Consider the following 21,228-nt stretch of genomic DNA (forward strand, 5'->3'; position numbering starts at 1 on the left):
TACTAAAGAAGGAAAGAAAAGTTGGATATTAGTGTCAGTAAGTAGACTGCATACTAGTCGATCAGTTCTGTTCCAGAGATCTCCTGTTAGTAACATGAATGAGACAACAATGTATAAAAACAATCAGTCTCACAAGACTAGAAAGATATGCAGCAGACCAAAATATAACAACATAAATAAAGGAAATAAAAGCTATCAAATGAAATAAAATAACAAAAAAAAAGAAAAATGTTGTATCGATTCAAAAGAAACTGATACCTGTGTTTTATTGTTGTTATTGTTGTACACTAAAATCAGTGCAAAAATCAGTGTCAGGTTTATATTAGAAAGGTAATTAATTCAATAGCAGTCCATTTATTTGGTTATAATGATGCCATGAAGATTTTTTGCCTTTTCTTTTATACCCCATTATACCTTTTTACAGCTTCTGTATTCTTAGTGCTTTTTGCCCACATTCTTGGACTTGTTTGTTCAGCTAAGAGACTAAACATTTTAGAAGCTTCATAAGTAGGAGCTGGTGTGCCCCAGACCCCAAGGTCCTCTCCAGAACACATTTGGTAAACTAAGACAGAACCATCCAGGGGAAGATTCCTTGGGGAGGGGGGCTCATTCCAGCCTCTCATTGGGGAATCTTTGATAGATATGCTAATTAGTAAGACCTATAATGATATACCAGATCTTTTGGGGGATGCATTGCGGTGGGCATTGAGGTGCATTTGACCTAGACATAGGTTTATGTCTTTATTTTATCCTTAAAATAAATACAGAGTTAAAATCCCTTTTCCCCTTCTGACTGTGTTTGACTCCTGATTTTAAGGCCAGGAAAAGGCATCATGCCAAGCTGTAGAACAAATGAAACCTTTAGCTAGCATTTCTTCACAGATTGAAGTCTTCACTTAGACATGAGTCAATGTAATATGTTTGCATCACTCCCTTTAAAAATCACTTTCACAATACCATTTTCAAGAAGCTCTTTCCAAATTCCAACTACAATACAGTTCCTTCATATTTGGTTCTCTGAATCTGACTTCTTGATTAGTCCAGTCTTGCCCTCAGTTTGAACTGATCCAATAGGCCAAAACAAAAACAGGAAGCTGATAGAAATGAAAAATCCACCCAGAATTAGGAAGCAAAAGAAAGGAAATTTCTCTTTATGAAATGCAGTTAGATTATAAAAGGAGATGGTTGTGAACCAAAATCTCCTAACTGCTTTAAATACAAGCAGAATAAGCATGTAAGAAAGAATTTAGAAAATGCTTCCTACTCCACTGTATTTAAACCAACAGCTATATTTGTAGCCTTCAAGTCCTCAAGAGAATTCCATGTCAAGTCGCATGGAAAGCCCCTAAACACTGTCCTGTCTTATCCAGAAAAGGTTTCAAAGAGTGGCCTGTGGTAAAAGACATTGTGAATAAGATGCTAGGGTGAAAAAAGAAAGGAAGAATAAGATGAGAGAAAAATGTTCTAGCATGAAACAAAACAATTTTTGTGCTTCACTGATAAATTATATCAAGCAGAAATTATCAATTTTAACCATGAAGATCCACCGATCAGTTTATTTAATGAATCGCTTGCTTAAGCTTTTAGATCCTTGTGTTAAGGCATTATTTTTCTTTATTTTTTTACATAAAATGATCAAAATCTTTAAGTTGTCTATGAAAATGATTGAAATTTTTCTGGGAAAAGCTGGAAAAGTCACTGGAATTTCAGAAGAAATCTCAGTAGAAAGGTTATTGCATGTTCTATTTCTTCTCTCAGCCCATGCTGTGGCATATATGAGTTGAGAAAGGACTCGGGTAGGGTCAGACGTGAGCTGCAAAAAGACTGTGAAGTCTCAAAACCAAGCAAGTCTGTGCTTAAACTTTTATTTCCACACAAAGGTCTCAGTTCCCTAAAAAAAATTTGATACTTTGCAGCTTCTTGGAATACTCAGAGAGCCACAAGAAGCACTGGAGTCTCATACTTCTTGCAGTAATACCAAGAAAGCATACAGAAAGAGAATTGTGGTCTTCTGGGCAGAGGCAAATGCTGGCTGCCTAATATCCTCCTCTGAAGATCTCCAAACCCACCAACAAGTTGTTTCTTTAGGAAAAAGGCTTTGTATTTCCTTAAGTAATGTACCTAAAAAATAGTGACATATGGCTGAGGAGAGAGAATAAGAAACCCCACCTGAAACTTCTTGGAACAGCCAAAGGATTTAATCAGTTACTGACATTATTAAAATTTGGGCAAATGCACAAATTCTTTTGACGAAGCTGAGCTATCCACAGTAAATCACTTATATTTTAACAAACAAACACCACCTGGAAATGGAATTTTACAGAAGACCAAAATGCCTGAGTACCCAGGTTAACTAAAATAGGCCATTGCCAAATGACCTACATATACACTAGACTATGTCAATTTGCCACATTAAATAATCACCACTAAGAAAAAACAGGATTTCCAAGTTTGTCGCTTTCCTTCTGCTATTTGTGTACCGTTATCTTGTGACTCATCCCAATATTTTTTTAAATAGAAACATCTTTCAAAAAAAGTGAGTGTTCTGCATATTTGTCAACAGACTGCCAGCTGTCAAAGGCTGCTTCAGGAGTGGAAGCTGCATGTGCCACCATAATTACAAGCACATTCCACTCCATCAGCAGTGTCTGCAGAAACAAGCATTAACTACAAAAATCATATACAACAATACAGGACTCCCTAAACTAAAGAGCTGACAACACCCAACATAATTAGAACACAGATTTACTAGTAGAAGTCTGAATACCCTGTGTTCTTGTCAAGTTTTTTTCTTTGCTGTGACTACTTGGAAGGACATTATTTCTATAAAGAAAAATAAGGTGCAAGCTTTCACCCTTATCACATAAAAAAGAAATCAATGCCTTATCTATTTATGCCCAGAGGGAATTATTTAAAGGACTAAAGGGCAACTAACTGTCAAACTAGCAAATGCTAAAAAGACGACAGCCTAGGCAGAAAGAGGAGACTGCAGGGGAAAGGGAGGACAATCTTCAGAGCTCAGCAACTATCATGTTTGTCAAAAAAATATTATTTTTTGTCAAGATCGAAAACCTAACAATGTGGGGATAATACCTCCCCTTCTCACCATGTTGACAGTACTCACTTAAAAAAATAAAGGACAGATGCATACAAAGAGGTCAGGAAGAGTCACAGAGAACATATTCTTTCTTCTTAAACCTAAATGTATGTGAGTGTCTGTGTGTGTATACATGTATATTTATCAGGCATGCTTTTGAAGGGAAAGAAGTCAACCCAGACTGCCTGCAGGAACACAGCAGGAGCCTTAACTGCAGCTGAGATCCTGCAAACACTCCAAAATAGATCCTGCTGGCGTGGGACCCACTCCCCACCACAGAGGCAGCTCAGCAGGTTGGCTGCACAGGGTGCCGCAGGAAGGGGCAGCTCCCTCCCCTGTCACGGAGCCTGCAGTCCTGACCAAACCTTGCAGGAACAAGGCCCTGCTCACAGAGTGGCCACTCAAATGCTAAAAAACTAAAATCCAAGTTTAGGAAAAGCTGAGTGATCCTGACTCACCCTGAGACAAGCTCATGGTATGTAGGTGGATGATCCTACCACTCAAGAAGGCAAGTCAGTGCCCCTGTGAAGAGCAGGGGTTTCTCTGCTGTGCTCAGGTCCCAGACTCAGCTACAAATAAGGCACCTGGAGCCCAGGGACAGAATCACACCTCTGCCAAGAAAGCTGCTCCCCATTCTCAGCCTCGCTCTGTTCACTTAATGCCCTTGGTCTTAAACTCCTTCATTTCTTTCACTTTCCTTCCCTCCACCCTCAACTCAAGAGTTCTTACCATCCCGATAAGTAAATAAAAAATGGTAATTCTCTGTGGTAAGAGAGAAACAAAGCCTGGATAAGTTAACTTTAGACCTGAAATAGTGTAGCTCTCACACTACAGCAGTACTTAAATACTTTAAAACAACCGATACACTCACCTGCTTGGAAGGCTCGTTTCATTATAATAACTGAAACAAACCATTTGATGACTCTCCGGCAAAATATTCCAAAACCAGAAACCTTCTTGGTGAATCAACACTACCACAGTCACTAAGGAATAGCTGGGCATCAAAAGAAATCATTTCTCCACAGACGAATGGTTGTTCCAGAGACAAGATATGTATGAAGTAACACTTGTTCTCTCCAAACCTCTTATTTTTTGCTAAGATATTGTAGATTTGCTCAGTGGTGTAGCTACCAGGGATTTAAAATTCCTATTGCCCTGGGGAGATGCAATTACATATATGCAGACGAATCCTCAAGCGTAACGTCCCTATCCAGACCTGCTCAGCAACAGAGTTCCTTGACAATCATCAGGAAATCATGCATGTTTATCACCAACTCTGACAGACACACCATGGAAAAAACACAGAGATGAACCCAGCTCCTCCCCAAACTCAATTCTTTCCTATTCCAGACAGGAATCCAGTCTGTTCAATCCTACTCAGTCTCACTAGTTCTGCTAGTTTTGTCTCTTCTTTTAAATGCTACCCTTGTTGGTGTTGTTCAAGTGTTACTTACCCCTTTGGGGAGGACCATTCACATCTAAACTTAAACAATATGGAAGTCTATGATGCATATAGAGCATCACCAGAATCAAAAGGACCCTAAAGTGCTGAACCCTGCAGGATAAGGAGAATTAGAAACAAACTCGCATTACAAAAATCTTGACTGAATTTGAGGGTTGGGGTGGTTTGTTGTTTTCTTTAATTACCACAGAAGGTATTGGTAACTCCTAGAGGTTGAGCACACTGAATGTATTTCAAGAGGGAGAATCCCATGTGTAATCTTCCAGCTCCAGCTGCTGAGATCCTATGGAGCTGCCTGATAGGAGACTAGTTGCTTGCTACACAGTACTGCAGACACAATTAACATTTTCCACACTGCCAGCCTCTGTAGCACTGCTATGCATTTCCTACACTGATAATATTTTACACCATTCACCAAAATATTCTTTAAATTTGCTCTTATAAGTCACTGAGTCACTGAGTTGGAACAAAGGATCTTTTTTTTTTTTTTTTTTAATTTTGAACCAACCGAGCCAAATATTTCAGGAAGCTATCCCGGTAAGAAACCATCACAGAACAAATGTAGATATGGAGAATTTTCATATAGATTATGAGATTTTTATATTGAGTATAAGCAGTCTGTTTAAAAACATTGAATAATTATTACTTCTGCTCTCAATATAACTGAACAAAGGTGAAAGTTATGGTTTATTTAATTTAAGGTCTTGGGTTTTACAAATAATTCATCTTACAGCTATGAGCACTGCAAAAGAAGAAAAGAATAAAATGTTTGAGTTTCACTTTATCCAGGCCTTGCCTCAGCTTTGAGATTAATGTAAAATTGCACTTTGTACAATCAAGAGTAGTAGAATTGTAGCAGACAGGAGCCATATATAATCATGAACAATTTAATATGTCAAAACACTTTTGACTAAGCTAAAGTATAAGGTTTTAGTGTTTTCAAAAAAATTATGCCAAATTTTACTACAAAAAAAGTTAACAAATTTAAGGCAAAGAGAAAAATGTCACTATTTTATGGTGCAGCCTTTCATATGTCCATAACTTTTTCGACATCAAATCTGCCTTGTGCAACACATAAATGAGAGGGCGGTCACTTACTATTGTGTTTAATTTCAGCTTGCTGCACAACCATTGTACTAAATATTGATCAAACCCTTCTAAAGACATATAATTAAATGCCATCAATTTTATGATATTCACTACTGCAAAGCTAATCTCACAAATACTGATTCAATTTTCAAAATACCCCAGATGATATATCAATAGATTTATAGAATCCACTAAAGTCAGTGTAGTTCTCCAACCAGGGAGGTCAGTTTAAGATGCCTAGGACACAATTTCTAACATTATTCTATGTGTAGCTTTCATCAGCTACAGTCATCAATGCCTGCACAAATCAGTCCTGAGGGATGAAGACAAATAAAATCAGAAAAAAATGCAACTAGCAATCACTGCTTGGCTTATTGATTCCAACTGCTTATCTACACAGGCCTGGTTTAAAAGCTCTGTGTGTTACGAGCTTTGTCAAGACATCTGGTAGCACTATGAGTGGTTTAGGAGACTATCTCAGCTTTACATAGGATTGAGCAGCAAAACTGAGACTCTTCAGCATTCTAGAATAGTATTTGAATGTGAGGATTTGGTGGGTTTTATCTTTTCATCTTGTATTTTGCATAAATAGCCTTTAGTACATCAATTCCAACTGCTGCTAAAAAAAATAAAAAAAAGGATGATTTAGTTCTGAAGACAAATTTAACTGTATCATTTTCAATTTTGCTGTGCTTAAATTTCACTTTAAAAAAACCTGAGCTCTTTCACGACCTAACAGGGAATCTTTACTGAAAAGCACCAGTATGTTGCCATCCTTTATTTTAACAAGCTATATGGCACAGGGATAATAGCTATAGAATTGACAGGTAAAAGGTATAAAAACAGTCAATCCCCTTCTTTTTTCATCCAAGGTAAAAAACCACACAGTACACCTTGAGTTCCTCATTCTGGTCTCTCTGCCAGTATTTCTCAGCTGTCCTCATGGCAGCTCAGTACATAAAAGAGCCAGTTTCAGTGACTTCTACATTGCTTAGATTCAGCCAGTAACTTTTTGTCCAATTATTCTCAGTTTCTTTCCATGGAATCTGAACCAATTCTTGTTTTAACCCCCAGTTTTCCATTGCACTTCAATGGCAGAATGGCTACAGTTCTCCCTAAGTTCAACTGCAACAGTACCTGAGTACTCCAAGAACAACATTCCACAATCAGATTTTTCCTTCCACGACCAATGTTCTTCTTCAGATGGGTTAGGAGAACAACCAAAAGCATCAAACAGAAGGAAGTCTACTTCCAGCTCTGAAACTCCATCTCTCTATAATACCAACCGTCAGGAGTTGACAGTGGCATGGACAGAGTTTCACATCTTCATTACCAAGCAGGAGGACAGGATTGAGCTTCCAAGCACAGCAAATCTTCATGGCATACAGTGTTAGAATAGCACAGTTGCTGGGCAAATAAATACTGTGGAAAAAAATGCAGCAAACTGCACACTGAAGTGTTCAGTAGATAACAGAGCAAGTAAGATCAATTTGCAGGAAACTGAAAAGGGATTTAACCCTACATTTCATATTACATAAAAGTAAAGAAATTTCAAGCATACTAAGGCAACTGAGAGTCATTTTTTTCCCCTGTATAATGAAGTCTAGGAAAACAAATAGCAAAAACCCACTTCAGGTTTTCTCAGAGAGAAAAAAGCAAATACAGTGTGATTTTCTGAATAAGCAACTTAAAATTATCTCAGTATAAATTCTAGAATCCTACACTCTCCTGATGTATTCTAGTTCCTTGTTTATTATGTCGTTCAAAACACAGAAATTGTAACTACGTATACATTCACTTTCTTGCTACAGGCGGCATGCAAAGAAATCCTTACTTATTTCACTACTACATTTTTTCTAGTAAGCAATCAAAAAACTGACACTTGAAGTGAAAGGACACAAAAGCAACTGAGAGAAATCCACTGGGTTCCATTGAGGATAAGTGAGTTTGGTGCATCTGTCCTGCCGGAGTCATTAAAACACAATTCCAACAGAAACATATTACACTCCAAGTGCAGATGATTTTACTAGTGAGCAGTTCATGTAGCATGAAGCCTAGCCATTAGCAAAGGAATTGAATGTTCCACACACTTTGCTAATAAAACTGGAAAAAACAAAAACCAACTAACAAAAAAACCTACAGCAGTCTCATACTCCTATATGTACCTGGACAAAAAAAAAAAGCCCATGCATGCACCTCGTGTTGGCAGAACAAAGTACAGACCAACAAACAGGAGCTCCAGAAGCTCTCACCAAAATAGATGTCTCTTACTCTACACCCTCCCAATGAGATTTTCATGTGGGTGTGTGGTACAGCAAAAAAATTGGGATGATTTGGCACTCACCAGTCTTCTGATAGACCAGAATGAAGAGAATGTTTTACCGCTGCTGACAGAAACTAATCAAAGCTGCTGTAAAAGACAGTTTATTAATAGAGTTCTCAATCACTCCAGTGGATGGTGCAGTTAACAGTTCTCTGTACGGGATACAAGATCTCTCATCCACACACAGATGTACACCCCACTGGCATGTGAAAACAAGTCACATACACCTGTATTTATATGTGCCATATATAAATACACACACATATAATATATAGTCTATTCATCAGGTATGGCATGTAAAATATAATCCAGAATCTTCAAACTTCAGTGGTCTCATTTATTACAATTATCACGGAGGACTATAAAAGACATCACAAGGCAAAAATATAGTATAGTATTTAAATAGTGAGACTACTGGATATATTTCAGAAAACACAGGCAAAGCAAGTGTAACTCAAGGAATAACAAGCATTTCCTTTTTGTTCTAGCCAACACAGATGATAGATGATTTTGTGCTTGTCCACTTACAGGAAAATATCCTTTAAATGCCAAACTAATTTCCTGTACCTAGTCACTGTGCCCCCAAACTGGTTTTGATCTCTTTGAAGTAATAAAAGCATTGGAACAGAACGAAAGTTCAAACTAGCCCCTTGTTATATAAATACAGATAGTGGTGCTTCGAATACTCAGATTGTCCCATTAGAAAAAGATAATTCATATTGAATCATATAAAAAACCCACTGAAATATAGTTCAAATAAGAGTCAGTAACAATGGGTTTTATGAAGGTTACCTTACACTTAATTTTAATCTGCAAACCCTCTTGGCAATTTTTTATCTTAATACCTATTTTTCATGCAGTGTGTTTGCTTGAGGATTATTTAAGAAAAAAACCTTTCAGACAAAATCTAAATCATTTTTGAACCAACTGAGGTTAAGAAAATACCTGACATTCTTCCATGTCAAATATGTCTGGATACCTTTTCTTCCGGATACCCTTTTCTACTGAGTATACAGTAGGGCAAAGGGAAATAATTTTCCTTGTCATAAAATGGGAGACTGGTAATAGCATACAAAGTACAGGTCTGTTGTTTAACTTCTATGAAAAAGAGGTTTAAATCTCAAAACTGAGAGAAGCCACAAATTTATAAATCCCTCCCTTGTGCCTGAAACATGGCAACTTCCCCATGTCCCTGTGACGTCTTCTGAGTGCAAGACAGCAGTGCAGAAGGTGCAATAGCACAAGAGTAGTTGATGGTAATAAAAAACAGACAGCTTTGCCTTCCTCTCCTCTTACAGAGGCATAAAGTTAGATCCCTTTCTACTACCCAATATCCACCACATCCAGAAGAACTATCTTACCCTGTTTCTTATATTGTTCATATTGTCCAGAAATCACAGAAGTTACTGAATTCAAGAGCACTAAATGGACAGGTGACCAGGCTTCATTTCCTAAGAAAATTAGGGGAAATTTCCAGGAACTGATTTGATTATGGCATTTAATCACTTTCACAAGAAAAAGTACTACATGATAGAGGTCTTGAATCTAGGAAAGGAAAATGTGATTTTAAAAAATTTAAATATTTTAAAAAAAGAAAAAAAAGCTTCAAGCAAACCACCCAAAAAAAAAAAAAATCAGAAGGAAAAAGAATAAGAAGCAAAACACAGTTCCAACAGGTTGCAGTGACCATTCCTAAATTACTCCAGAAGCTATGGATTCGCCTTCTCAGGATCATTTCAACTAATGAGCTTTAATGAAATACAAGGCACTTGAGTCCAGAGATGGTTCACTGGAAATAACAACCAGGCTAAGAATAGGCCGGTCTTAAATGCTTTATAAAAATGTAAGGACTTCCATTTTCATCTTTCATCTGCTTTTCTAATAATAAAAAGTTACATTTAAAAACCAAGCCAAAATGATTACAAAATAATACCTATGCTGTAGGTCACTCTTGTGTACGACAATGCACCTGCAATTCTGCTTGCCTAACACACCACAGCCCAGACTATGTGATCATACTCCTCATTTATATATTTATTTACTATTCCCTCTCCACAGGATTCATCCCTTTCTCCTTATCTATTTCTGGTTTGTTGGTTTTGATTTTTGTTTCTTTCTCACAGATGAACTGATAAAACTGGTACATGCATATAGCACTCCAGACCCCAGCAAAATAAAAAAAATTACCTGTTTAAAATTAAAAGTGTAAATAATGCTACCTAAGCAAACAAATGAGGTTGTGGTTTTATTTTTGAAACCAAAACCATTCAATCAAGCTATGAATTTTCACGTGTCTTAATGTTTTCATATTCATTGTTTTAATAAATTGCCACAGCTAAGCATAGTATTTTACAGGGAAATGATGAAACCTCAGAGCACAAAATAACTATTCAGTGCCTAGAAGAAACAGAGGACTACACACATTCTTTCTTAGGAAATTTCAGTCATTTTCCACTGTTGCCTTTGATACTAGCATTTATCTGGTTCAGGAGAGTCAAGTAGGTATACTCAGATAGATGGATCACTGATCTCATAAAGTATGGAAGTTCTCATTTTGAGATTGTTGCACTAAAAAGGTAGGTGTTTATTGCAGAGGTAATCTTGCACATTCAGTGCTTGCTAGCTGAGAGGTAGCAGTTAATCCAGTAAATGCACACAGTTATTCTTTCTTAGGCACAAGAAAGCTGCTTATTGTTCTGACTCAAGTCAGCGTGAGATTTTGCTCTTATTACTCAACCATTACATTACTGCTAACTTATCTGTTATATAATAAGAATACCTGTTATATAAACATAGCATTCAAGAGATTACACAACACAAAAAGCAAACCAGCACAAGGAGACCTCTTATAAATACAGCGCCTTAATGATTTTTAATGTAATGAAAAGTAACTGAGGACTGAAAAGCCTCCCTTTGCAGGATTCTTTCCACTAGAAAACTGAGGTCATGCTGAATGCAGTTTACAGCAACAATTTCTCAAAAAATTGCTATACTTTCTTCTCCTAAATGAAATTAAACACTGCCATTTTAATAAACAGAATTGATGATTCTCCAGGAAGGTAATAGTGCTTCAGGTAAGACAAATTACCTCTTATCTTAAAACTTCTTTTAACAGTTACTTCAAACAAATATGAAGCTGTCCATATAAGTACCTGCCCTATGGCATACAAATATAAATGCAAAGGAAAAATTTGTATATTTTTCATAGAAACTACATGCAGATATCTAATGTCAGTTCTATTAATTTATCAGGAAGTACATATTCAGTCATTTTAGTACCATCATCACTCTTGACTTTCAGAGACTTACTAAAAAGAAAAATATTGACATTGACAACATGACCTTATGTTCATCTACAAACCATTATTTTCAAGACTGTTCTCTTCTAATATCAACATATTAATATGCAAGAGACACAAGCAGATTGCTAATGCATTTCTACAGAGGTCATCAAAACTTGCAGTAGAAACATATTTATGATTTACTGAACACCATCTCTCTGTGTTGGTATAGCTGTAGTTCTATCTACTATGCTAGTGTTGGCATTTAATAGGTGCTGAGAGCACAATAAACTACTCTGTAAACAGCCAACAGCCACATAATAACCACACTCAGAACTTTGTTTTATCTTTCTTGTGCACATCTGGGAACATCTTTGAGTACAGAGCACCGTAGATCAGTGCAGGTGCCATCAGTGTTATTTAGGCATGGGTGTAAGTGTCCAGAACTCTGACCTTCATGGTTATGCACAGAAAACATTTGTTTTTCCAGAAAATATCAGATTACCACCAAACATGGTGTGTCTCATTGGTCAGTGTGTCCTACAAAAGTCTTTTTCTACTCACATCTAGTGCAGAAAATAGTCCAGAACTAGTGAAAATATTCCACCTGAGACCCCTACAGAGCTCATTCTCTTCCCAGCAGAATATCCGAGCTCACATTTTCTAATCTTTCTGCAGAAAAGTTCATTCATTCTCCTGTGTTCTCTGGGTGTGATCTCTGTATTAAAAGCAAATATTCTCTTAGCACATGGCCCCAACACTCTGCTAAAGACAGTGCAACAGAAAATCTGCCAGGTGAGGTAATGTTTTAAAGAGCAGTTTCAATACTTCAGATTCAAAAACTGAATACTTTTCCATTCACTGTATTCTGGCCTGTAGCATTACTTTATCACACATTCCCCTACATTTTAGTTCATGCACCTGCTCACATCTGTTGGGAATAAACAGAAAGAAAACTGTTGCTCTGCTTCACACATGTGGCCATACACAGTCATCACTGTACAGCCTGGGGTTTGGACTGTGATTTTTGACATTATTGCCTGTATGTGCCCGTTCTTTTGATTTTGTTTTTTTCCGTGTGAATTCGCTTGCTCTTGGTTTCAGTATTTACAAAGTAAGGGAAGAGGGGTTTAGAAGTACTTATCTGCTTACTCTGGTACCACCTCTTCTCTCATGTGTGCTTTTCATTCTCTTGGAGCAAATTCTCACTGGCAGAACACATTCTGGATCATCCATGGGAGTGCTCCCAGACTTCAGTTCCCAAAGACCATTTTCAGTCTAAGTGCCTGGCATTTCATGGGACTGACTACTCTATATTAGTTTAAAGTTTGGCTTCTTGAGGCATTCCCATAAATATCAGAGGTATGCTTATCTCCTGCCAGCTTTCTTGAGTGACGGACTTATGGCTAATGACTACTCCTCTTTTGCCTTTATAACTCCTATGCCTACAGTCACTCTTCCTCAAAAATTTATAGGATTTGAGCTAGACCATAGCATTCAAATTAACAGTATAAGGTTTATACGAAGCATTTAATTACAGCATAACCAATCAAATTAATTGCTCTGCAGAGAACATTTATTACACTACCATGCTTTATTTGTAAACAACTATTTTTTAGTCAAACAATTAATTAGTTCCTATTAGGAATAATAATAATTCTTATAGGATTTAAGTAATTCCTATATCCTTCATCTTCCAGACAGCTATTTCATGTCTACCAAGGCTCAATAATATTCTATCTTCAGCTTAAAGGTCTGTTACAGGGTATTTTAGCTCAGGGCACACGCAACAGTTTCATTATTTCCAGAGACAACCAGCATACATCCAAGTCATTTTAAGACCTTTTGACAGTCTCACCTGATACAGTCAGGAATGCTCAGAAAGCTTATTTGCTCTGAAGAAGTGATCAAGCTTTATATGACACGTTATGAGATTCTCAAATTAAAACACCCTTAATAACTCTATACTGACTGACTCATAGGACATGGAAATATTTGTGAATTTGCAACCCTGGCAAGCTTCAGTGGAAACTGCAAGTGTTTGTAACTTCCAAAAAATAGACCATTCCTGTAGCAAAGGAGGAAAATTCAACATACGGAATTAATCATGCTATAAGCACGTGACAGTCATGAAACCTGTGGTACCATAGGAAAAAAGTACTATTTTGCAAGATGAAAAAAGGTGAATATTTAATCACTTACCCCTTCTGCCTTTTCTTCTGTGTTAGCCAGCATTTCCTGGAGGGCCCGTACTGACAGAGACTGCTCCAGCACAAAGGTGCAGATGGACAAATCAGGTGGAACATTCTAGGTAAAAGAGAACCATGAGATCACATCAGTAACACATTTGCCAAGTAGGACTTTCCAGTGCCTCTATTTTGCCTTACCATCCATGAATCTGAAAGATCTACTCCATCTCTGAGGCTAAGAAAGCTAGCCACATACTGGGCTTCAACAGTTAAGTCTTAGCCAGCAAAGGGTAGTATCTCTTGCCCTCTGCTCAGCATGCACAAGCTGATACCTGGGGTATCAGCTCCCCTCTCAAAAAGAAAGATACTCGCAATGAAAGAAGAAACTAATGAATTCCATCAAGTTCAGCAGAGGATTGCCATGAATGTCAGGACTAGTGCACTCCCCCTGTGGGCCTGTGGAGAGGAGGAGAGAGGGGTCTTGCAATTCTCTTTAAAAATCTAGGGGTGATTACAGGGAAAATGGCGGCAGACTCTTATTGGAAGTGCTCCTTGAAAGGAATAGGTGCAGCAATATAAGTTGTACAAAGAAAATTAGAGAATATAATTGGGAGTAGAAAGGCTCCCAAGTAAAGCAATGATAAGTCTGCTTGGACATTAATTAGTACATGGAACGTGTGTCTCAGACACTATGGTCAGATTGGGAAGAAAAACAAATTCAGCCTTTAGGCTACTGGTAGTTACCCAGACCTCATCCTTACCATGAAGGTCAAGATGAATTTTCATAGCAGAAATACTGGACACTCAGTATCACGGCCAAGCCAACAGCTTCACAGCCCTGCAGGTCACTGTACCTTACCACAGTCTGCTCTAACTGGGATAAAACTAGAGTCCTATAAAAATTAATATTTAACTGGTCATGATTGAAAAATATATCATTGAACTATTGAAAAGTTAATTTTCCAGACTATCATAAAAATTCATATAAAATTGAAAGAGCTTTGTAATAGCAATGTCTAAGTTACAAAATAGCAAGTAAAATTAGATTTTATGTGGGGATCTTTACTTCTGTTAATAGAATATGTAACTCCTACACACCTTTACTTGCCTCCAGAAATTCTTTCATATTTCTTCTCTATTTTCTTTTCATGTTAGTTGCTTATTTAGTTTAGGAATAGTTTTACTGACTGTTGGAATTCAGTTTTTTACACCATGAATGCTTTTGCTGGTAAAGCTGTAAACTGCACACTTATTCAAACTACGTAAAAAGTGAAGACGCCACTTCCATGCCCAAATTGTAAAAGGTGGTTGCAAAATCTTTTTTTTCCCCCCCAAAAGTTAGTTTACTCAGAATACCTCACACTCTTACTAACTTATTGTACTGCTGTTCATGCCTCCTAAATACAGCAAGTCATGTCTGTTTAATACATACCAGATCTTTCATTATCTTCCAATACTTACATTTCAATGAAATTAATGGAAAATTGTATTTTAAATTTTTAGCCAGATGAAAAAGGTTTTAATAGCATCTTCTTTTGCATGGGCTTTTCTGCCTTATGCAATGATACTTAGGCATGGAATATTTTTCAGCCAACTCTTTCAGAATCAGGACTCTACTTATTTGTCAGTGTTCTTGTTACCATTTTTCTTTTGTAGCCAGTCGGACACCACAACAGTCCTTTTCATGCTAGGACTAGGCCAACAGACAAACAATTCGATTGTCTTCAAAACATCCTTGTAATGTAAGTACTATCACAAGCCCTTATTTTACAAAGCAGGAAAGAGAGCGCACAAAGACCTCAGGCTGCAAGGTGTTGCTTCTACTCAGTTAACACAAGGACAGGTTTCCAGTCTAGAAAGCCTCACAGCCTAACAGTGCAGCTCACCCTCCATTCAGCCCAGCAAAGACTGACAAACAAGAGTATGAAAAAAAGAGAAAAAATGCTCCATACACTGTGCTCAGAAATGAGCCAAGGCTACTTTTCTGCATCTATAAGCGAAGTCTTCTTAACAATATTCCCACTGTTATTACTGTTATTTAAAGTAGCATTTTTGCTGGCAGAATGTCTCACACATACGATTTTGGACCTATCAATTTTTTTACTATTGAACCTACCCTATGGGTTATATACTTTCCAATATCAAAAATCCTGCATGGTTTCAAACATTGATCAAAACAACATAACTCAGACACTTCTCCTTCATCCATTTCATTCTTCCTTTTGTTCAAGACAGCCATGAGCATTTCTTTTCCTACCCATTTAAACTGAGGTATGAAGTCCCAATGAACATATTTCAGCTACTCTCATTGCAGGTGAGTAAGGCACAATTTTGCTGCCTGAGAGTAAAAAAGGAGAACGGTAGGAGACCATTTTGCTTTAATTAAGTGAAAGAAGTACTGTGTTCTTACAGTCTAGCAAAATGTTAGAGCCAGTTTTTTTTCATGAGGCAAAGGGAGAGCACATTATCCCACCTCATCTTTGTTGCATGAATGCCTGGGTACTTGGTGGCCCTCAGGGAGAAATGTTTTTACTGACGCTTCCAGTGAGCATGTGAATTAGACTTTCCTCTCTGGCAGTTCGTCACCCAGCTCTGCTCTACTGAAGATCCAACAGGCATGGCTGCATCAATCCCAGTATGTACAACAATCAAAGCACAGAAAAACATGGGACAGATGCAGACCTGCCAATGTATTTAGCTCAGTTACAGCTCTGCTCATCCCTGTACACTCCATTTCAATGCTGATGCTTTTAATGCTATGGATTTAAAGGATGAGGCTTTGGGCCTCAGACAGACTGAAGTTTCCTCTTTTAAATAGCCCCCTCCAAAGCCAATAATTCCAAGTAATTTTAAAACTCTCATTTAAATATAACAAAAATCATTCACAGTGTCTTTTCCATCTCTTAAAAGCATAAAATAAAAATGAGGAGAGAAAAAGAGAGTCTTTGCCAGACCTCTGATTATCTACCTTATTGTCTCTCTCTTTATCTCACACAGATAGAGGATGGCATACGAAAAATAAAGGTATTCTATAGCAGCCTAACATTCCCCATTGAAAGATATCTTCATACAAAGTACAGAGTAGCTTTTAGTCCCCAGCCTGGAGAGCAACTGCATATTCTAGTGGCTGCAAGGAAAACCTGTAGCAATTAGTTTTCAATATCAGGCTTTTTTGAGGACAGGTGACATGTGTAGTCAGGTATTTCAGTGACTGCTTTGCTAGGCTATGAACACACTATTAAATAATAAATAATTTTAAAGAAAATATTTTGCCACATGTCTAACCACCCACCAATGCACTTTTAACAAACACCAAAACTACCAGGAAATTTCCAACAGTTTAATGGTAATAATACATTTCTATTTTGGTAACAGACCAGAAACTATAACCCCAAAAACTGATTGGCACTCAAAAGCAGAGGTGTCATCAGACATAAATAACCATACTGGCAATCTTCAACCTTCTTTTCTACCAATTTTCATCACATTTATCTTTGCTGCAGTAACTTTCTTAATGAAGACATAGAAAATTAATTCATATTCCAAAAGGGGGTTTTGGTTTGTTTTGTGACAGAATATATAATGTCCTTGGACAATCCAGGGAATCTATATCACTTCAGTTCAAATGAGCAGTGGAAAATTCTGATAAGCAGTGGCAGTATTCAAAACAATTTATTTTCACTTCATTTTGGACACATTTGCAAAATCAATCATACTTTAACGTGTTTGAATATAAAATATACTCAGTGACTTAAAAGGTAAATAGTAGTAACTCCAGTTTATCTCAGTATTAATAAAAGCATTACAGATTTGGCTGCCAGTTCATGTTTAGATTTGCCTTCATCAGTTTTTCTTTCTAGTAAATCTACTCAGTCATAACTACAGCCTAATATGCAAGTAGTTTGATTTTAAAAATAAGTTATTACACAAATAAACCAGAAATTGTATATTGCATTTCAAAAGGATATTCAGTACCTGTAGGAGAAAAGCAATAAATTACTATTACCTGTTTCTATTGTTCCTTCATCATGGCTTGTAATAGCCCAATCAGCAAAATCAGACAAATTAAAATAAATGTAATGGTGATCTGGAATTTTTAAGGCATACCCATTACTGAGGTAATTACTGGATTATTTAGAAAATTAGTGAATTCCTTATTCCTCCTGTCATTTTAGACTACATTTATTGTGTACACTCGTTTTCTGCAGTAATATTTGCATATTAAACTATACTTTACTCTGTGGGAGGCAGATTTGCAAATTAGATAATCATACCTTTTATTAAAAAGGTGCTTTGAGTAAAGCTTTTGAAATATATTTTAAAATATCCCTAACTTTATTCCAACCCACAAGTGAATCATGGGTACTGGCTGTATTCATTATGCTCAACTTCAGTTTCTAGAGAATTTCTATTTACAAGCATACCACACAGCAATGAAAGCAAGAGGCTGAGATGTGAAACGCAGTGCTGTTGTCACTACTCTGACAATCACACAGTGCTAACAAGCCACTGTAAAATATAACCTGCTCGTATAGTACGTTGCACATAATCTCGTGAATGTAAACTGAAATTCTGCCTCTCATAAATATTAGTACAAGACTGAAGGATAATAAATTGCATCAGCAAACAGAATTCTGTCTCTAAGAATAAGAAGCTTCACCTCAGCTTTACTTCTTTTCCTAGATATTTGCACTCTTCTTAGTTATTTTCCTGAGCTTGTGGTTATTTTTGTTACTCTTCTAACCAAACTCCCAATGAAACAGACTTGCAGGTATTCAGCTTTTAACTGTATACTAAATATTCACACAGCAGTGCCTAAACAATCACCTAATTAAGCAGCCTGATGTCAAAAAATGAGATGTGGGTGTTCATAATTTTTTTTAACACTAGCACATTTACTATATGCCTAACTTTGAGAACCCAAGTAGGAGGACTCAGAAAATTCATTTTAGTACAGAATCTAAGCAAAACATCTGTAGTCCTATTTGTGGGAGCTTGAAAGAAACTGAACCCATTTTCAACTTAAATTTAAATTTATACATCTCCATCTTTCTGGCAGCCCTTTCTATTTAAATAAGATTCTGTCTGGTGACAGTGATGAAACACACTCAATATTACCAAGAAAAAACATCTATTTCTAGGACTCTACAGAGAAGGCATAGCTTTCCTTGTTTTCAAGCTTGTCATTGAAACAATGGACCCAGTACAGAAATATATGGCTCTGACAGCAAGCCCCATCAGCCAAACAGAATGAACCATATTCATCAAATCCCAAAGCAGAAAAGACAGAGAATGAATTATGAACCTTACAGTTTCTGTTCTGTAGAGAAGAGTGTCAAGTAACACTGTCCTCTCCACAGAACTCCTCCAGGAACAGTGTCAAGCTCCCACGTGTTTACCATGAGCAGACTGTGAAGGTTGCCTGGACACCTCCTACAGAAAGTTTGCTATCAGCTGCTTGTGACTATTTCAGTCTGAAACCATCGCTTCCTGTATGAGGCTTTTATAGGACTTTCCATCCCAAGAAGCTGTTTCCCTCAAAAGCAGAGAAGTTCCCAACATTCAAAACTTCTTATGTTACTGTACCTAAAACCTGTAATGCCCTCATGTTTTTGGAAGAGCAGTTTGACAAGGGAGCGGCTTTTTGTCACAAGTACACTTTTCACATTTTCTAGGAAAAACTTCGAAAATCCAGTCATGTTCTACTTCCTGAAAAATGTCATTTTTCACATAGGAAAAAGTTCCTTATTAACAGTTTAAAACTCTAAAGAGTCCTTGTTCCACAGACAACTGTTTCAGGAGATAAAACTTAGAAACTGACAGGAGAATAAAATCAGAACAGGGTCTAGAATTAAAAAACAAAAAAGGGAAGAGAAAGAAAAAAAGGAGACAAACACAGGGAAAAACAGCTAGTGATGGAACTGAGGTCAGACACAAATACACTGCAATCATTCCGCTTTCAAATCTTATAACACAAGACAGCTCCACGTCCTCAGTGATTCTCTTGAATTGTGTTGGTTGCCTATGCCACTACATGCTGATCTCCTTGTTAATCTGACCTAAACAACCAACTCTTTTAATTTTCTTAAAAATGCTCTCTCTGGTCAAATATACAAAGCTTCCCCATCTTGTCCAGACCTCTGAGTGCAGAACTCTCCCATAAGTGAAGCATTAGATTTGATAAATCAAGCAGTGAAAAACACCTTGATACACTGAGCATACTTCCTGTTGATACATCAAACACTCTTCCACAGTAGTCTTACACTGATTAGAAGGAGTTACTAGTTTTTATCCTCTATGAGTTTGCACAGCAGTGAAGACAAAAACCCTTTCCCACTTTCATTTTCAGGTAGCGAATGTCATCTGCTGGTCACTGTGTAACAGAGCTCACTGGCAAAGAAAATAGTGTGTGCCTGAAACTTAATCTGTATAAACCTCAAGGTGTAGAAGGAAACTGCTTCTTGGGATTTTTCCTTCTCACAATCTTCTTTAAAAATCCATAAGAAACCTATTTCTACGTAAGATGTTCTTACTTAAGTACAATTACAGTATTTTCCTTTAATCTGAAAACAGTGTAAAAGTTCCATTTTAGAATTTTTCAGTTTTTGCTCTTTGGAAATAGCTTTGATCCTGAAATCTGTCAAAGGTCTTCAGGCCATTATTAACAGAGCAGACTGTCTTAATCACTTGAAAGCTGTAATTGCTGGTATGGTGTTTACTTTCTGTATAGATTAAGGGCTGCATACATTCCATCTTTAAATGGGTAAGAAGCTTTTTCCTCTTATCTTCCATCTCTTCCCTCTAGTCTCCTTTCTAACCTAAGGACATAAGTCCCACATATCTACATTACTGAGAGATGTTTCCTTTTTATCTCCTTTTTGAAAATTTAAAGCTCTTAGCAACAAAGTGATACTGGGTAAGGAGCCATACAACTACATTGCAGCATTGATGGATAAACTTGGTCAATCAGCTCAACTCCCATCACAACATATGCTGCTGTAGCCAGAAGCTTAAATGAACATTAATTAATAGTGTATCACCCTAATTCAGTGAAAATGTGTTAATTTTTAAGATAATTAGGAAAATTCCGTGCTGATTAATAAAAAAAAGCTCACAGGATCAACAGTGCTAAAGAGTGTCCAGGCACACATTCAAATTAACAAAACATTGTTTGTTTCTCTTCACATTTATCCCAAAAATTCTATCTTATTATGCTAATCCTATGTGAATTATTCAAAACTTTAACATTCCCTTTTATTCTTAGAGATTATGTTGTGTTTTACTGCAAAGAATAATGGAAGAATCTAGGATATTATCAGTTGGGAGGGTACTGTTGCTTTAGAACCTGGAAGGAAGCAGCTCTCCATTGATTCTTGCAGCATCAGAAAGATGACCTTTATAAAATACTGTTTTGTCCCTCTCTGGAAAGCACAGCAGATACCCAAAAGGAAAATCTTTCTAATTCCTGACCAGATTTAATAAAAACCTTACACATTACAGCAATCATATTTCGAATTAACCCTGTAACCTTTCAGGATCAAACAAAGGGCAAACACACACATGGTGTGTGCCTGTAATAAGTGACATGGCCTGACTTGTGTCAGTGGAAGTTCTTGCCTCTGCATAATAATCAATAGGCCATTATTTGCTGAGATTCTCTTACTGTTAAATTTATCTGAAATCTTCACAGTAGAGTTTTAACATGTAAAAATGACATCCAAATAAACATAAATACTAATCCTTCCAGAATACCAACTCTTATGAACAATTCATCTATGTTGCAGTAA

General features: G+C 36.9%; 1 protein-coding gene across 2 annotated transcripts in view; it reads right to left on the reverse strand.

Moving 5' to 3' along the window:
* Positions 1-21,228, reverse strand: part of RYR2 (ryanodine receptor 2) — a 391,308-nt gene that overhangs the window by 259,246 nt on the left and 110,834 nt on the right. For both annotated transcript variants that reach the window (XM_032102227.1, XM_032102226.1), the window contains one exon: positions 13,455-13,559. In XM_032102227.1, coding sequence (XP_031958118.1) covers positions 13,455-13,559 — 105 coding nt within the window. The remainder of the gene's footprint in view (positions 1-13,454; positions 13,560-21,228) is intronic.

Source organism: Corvus moneduloides, chromosome 3 (genome assembly GCF_009650955.1).
Source record: "Corvus moneduloides isolate bCorMon1 chromosome 3, bCorMon1.pri, whole genome shotgun sequence".
Classification (NCBI taxonomy): Eukaryota; Metazoa; Chordata; class Aves; order Passeriformes; family Corvidae; genus Corvus; species Corvus moneduloides.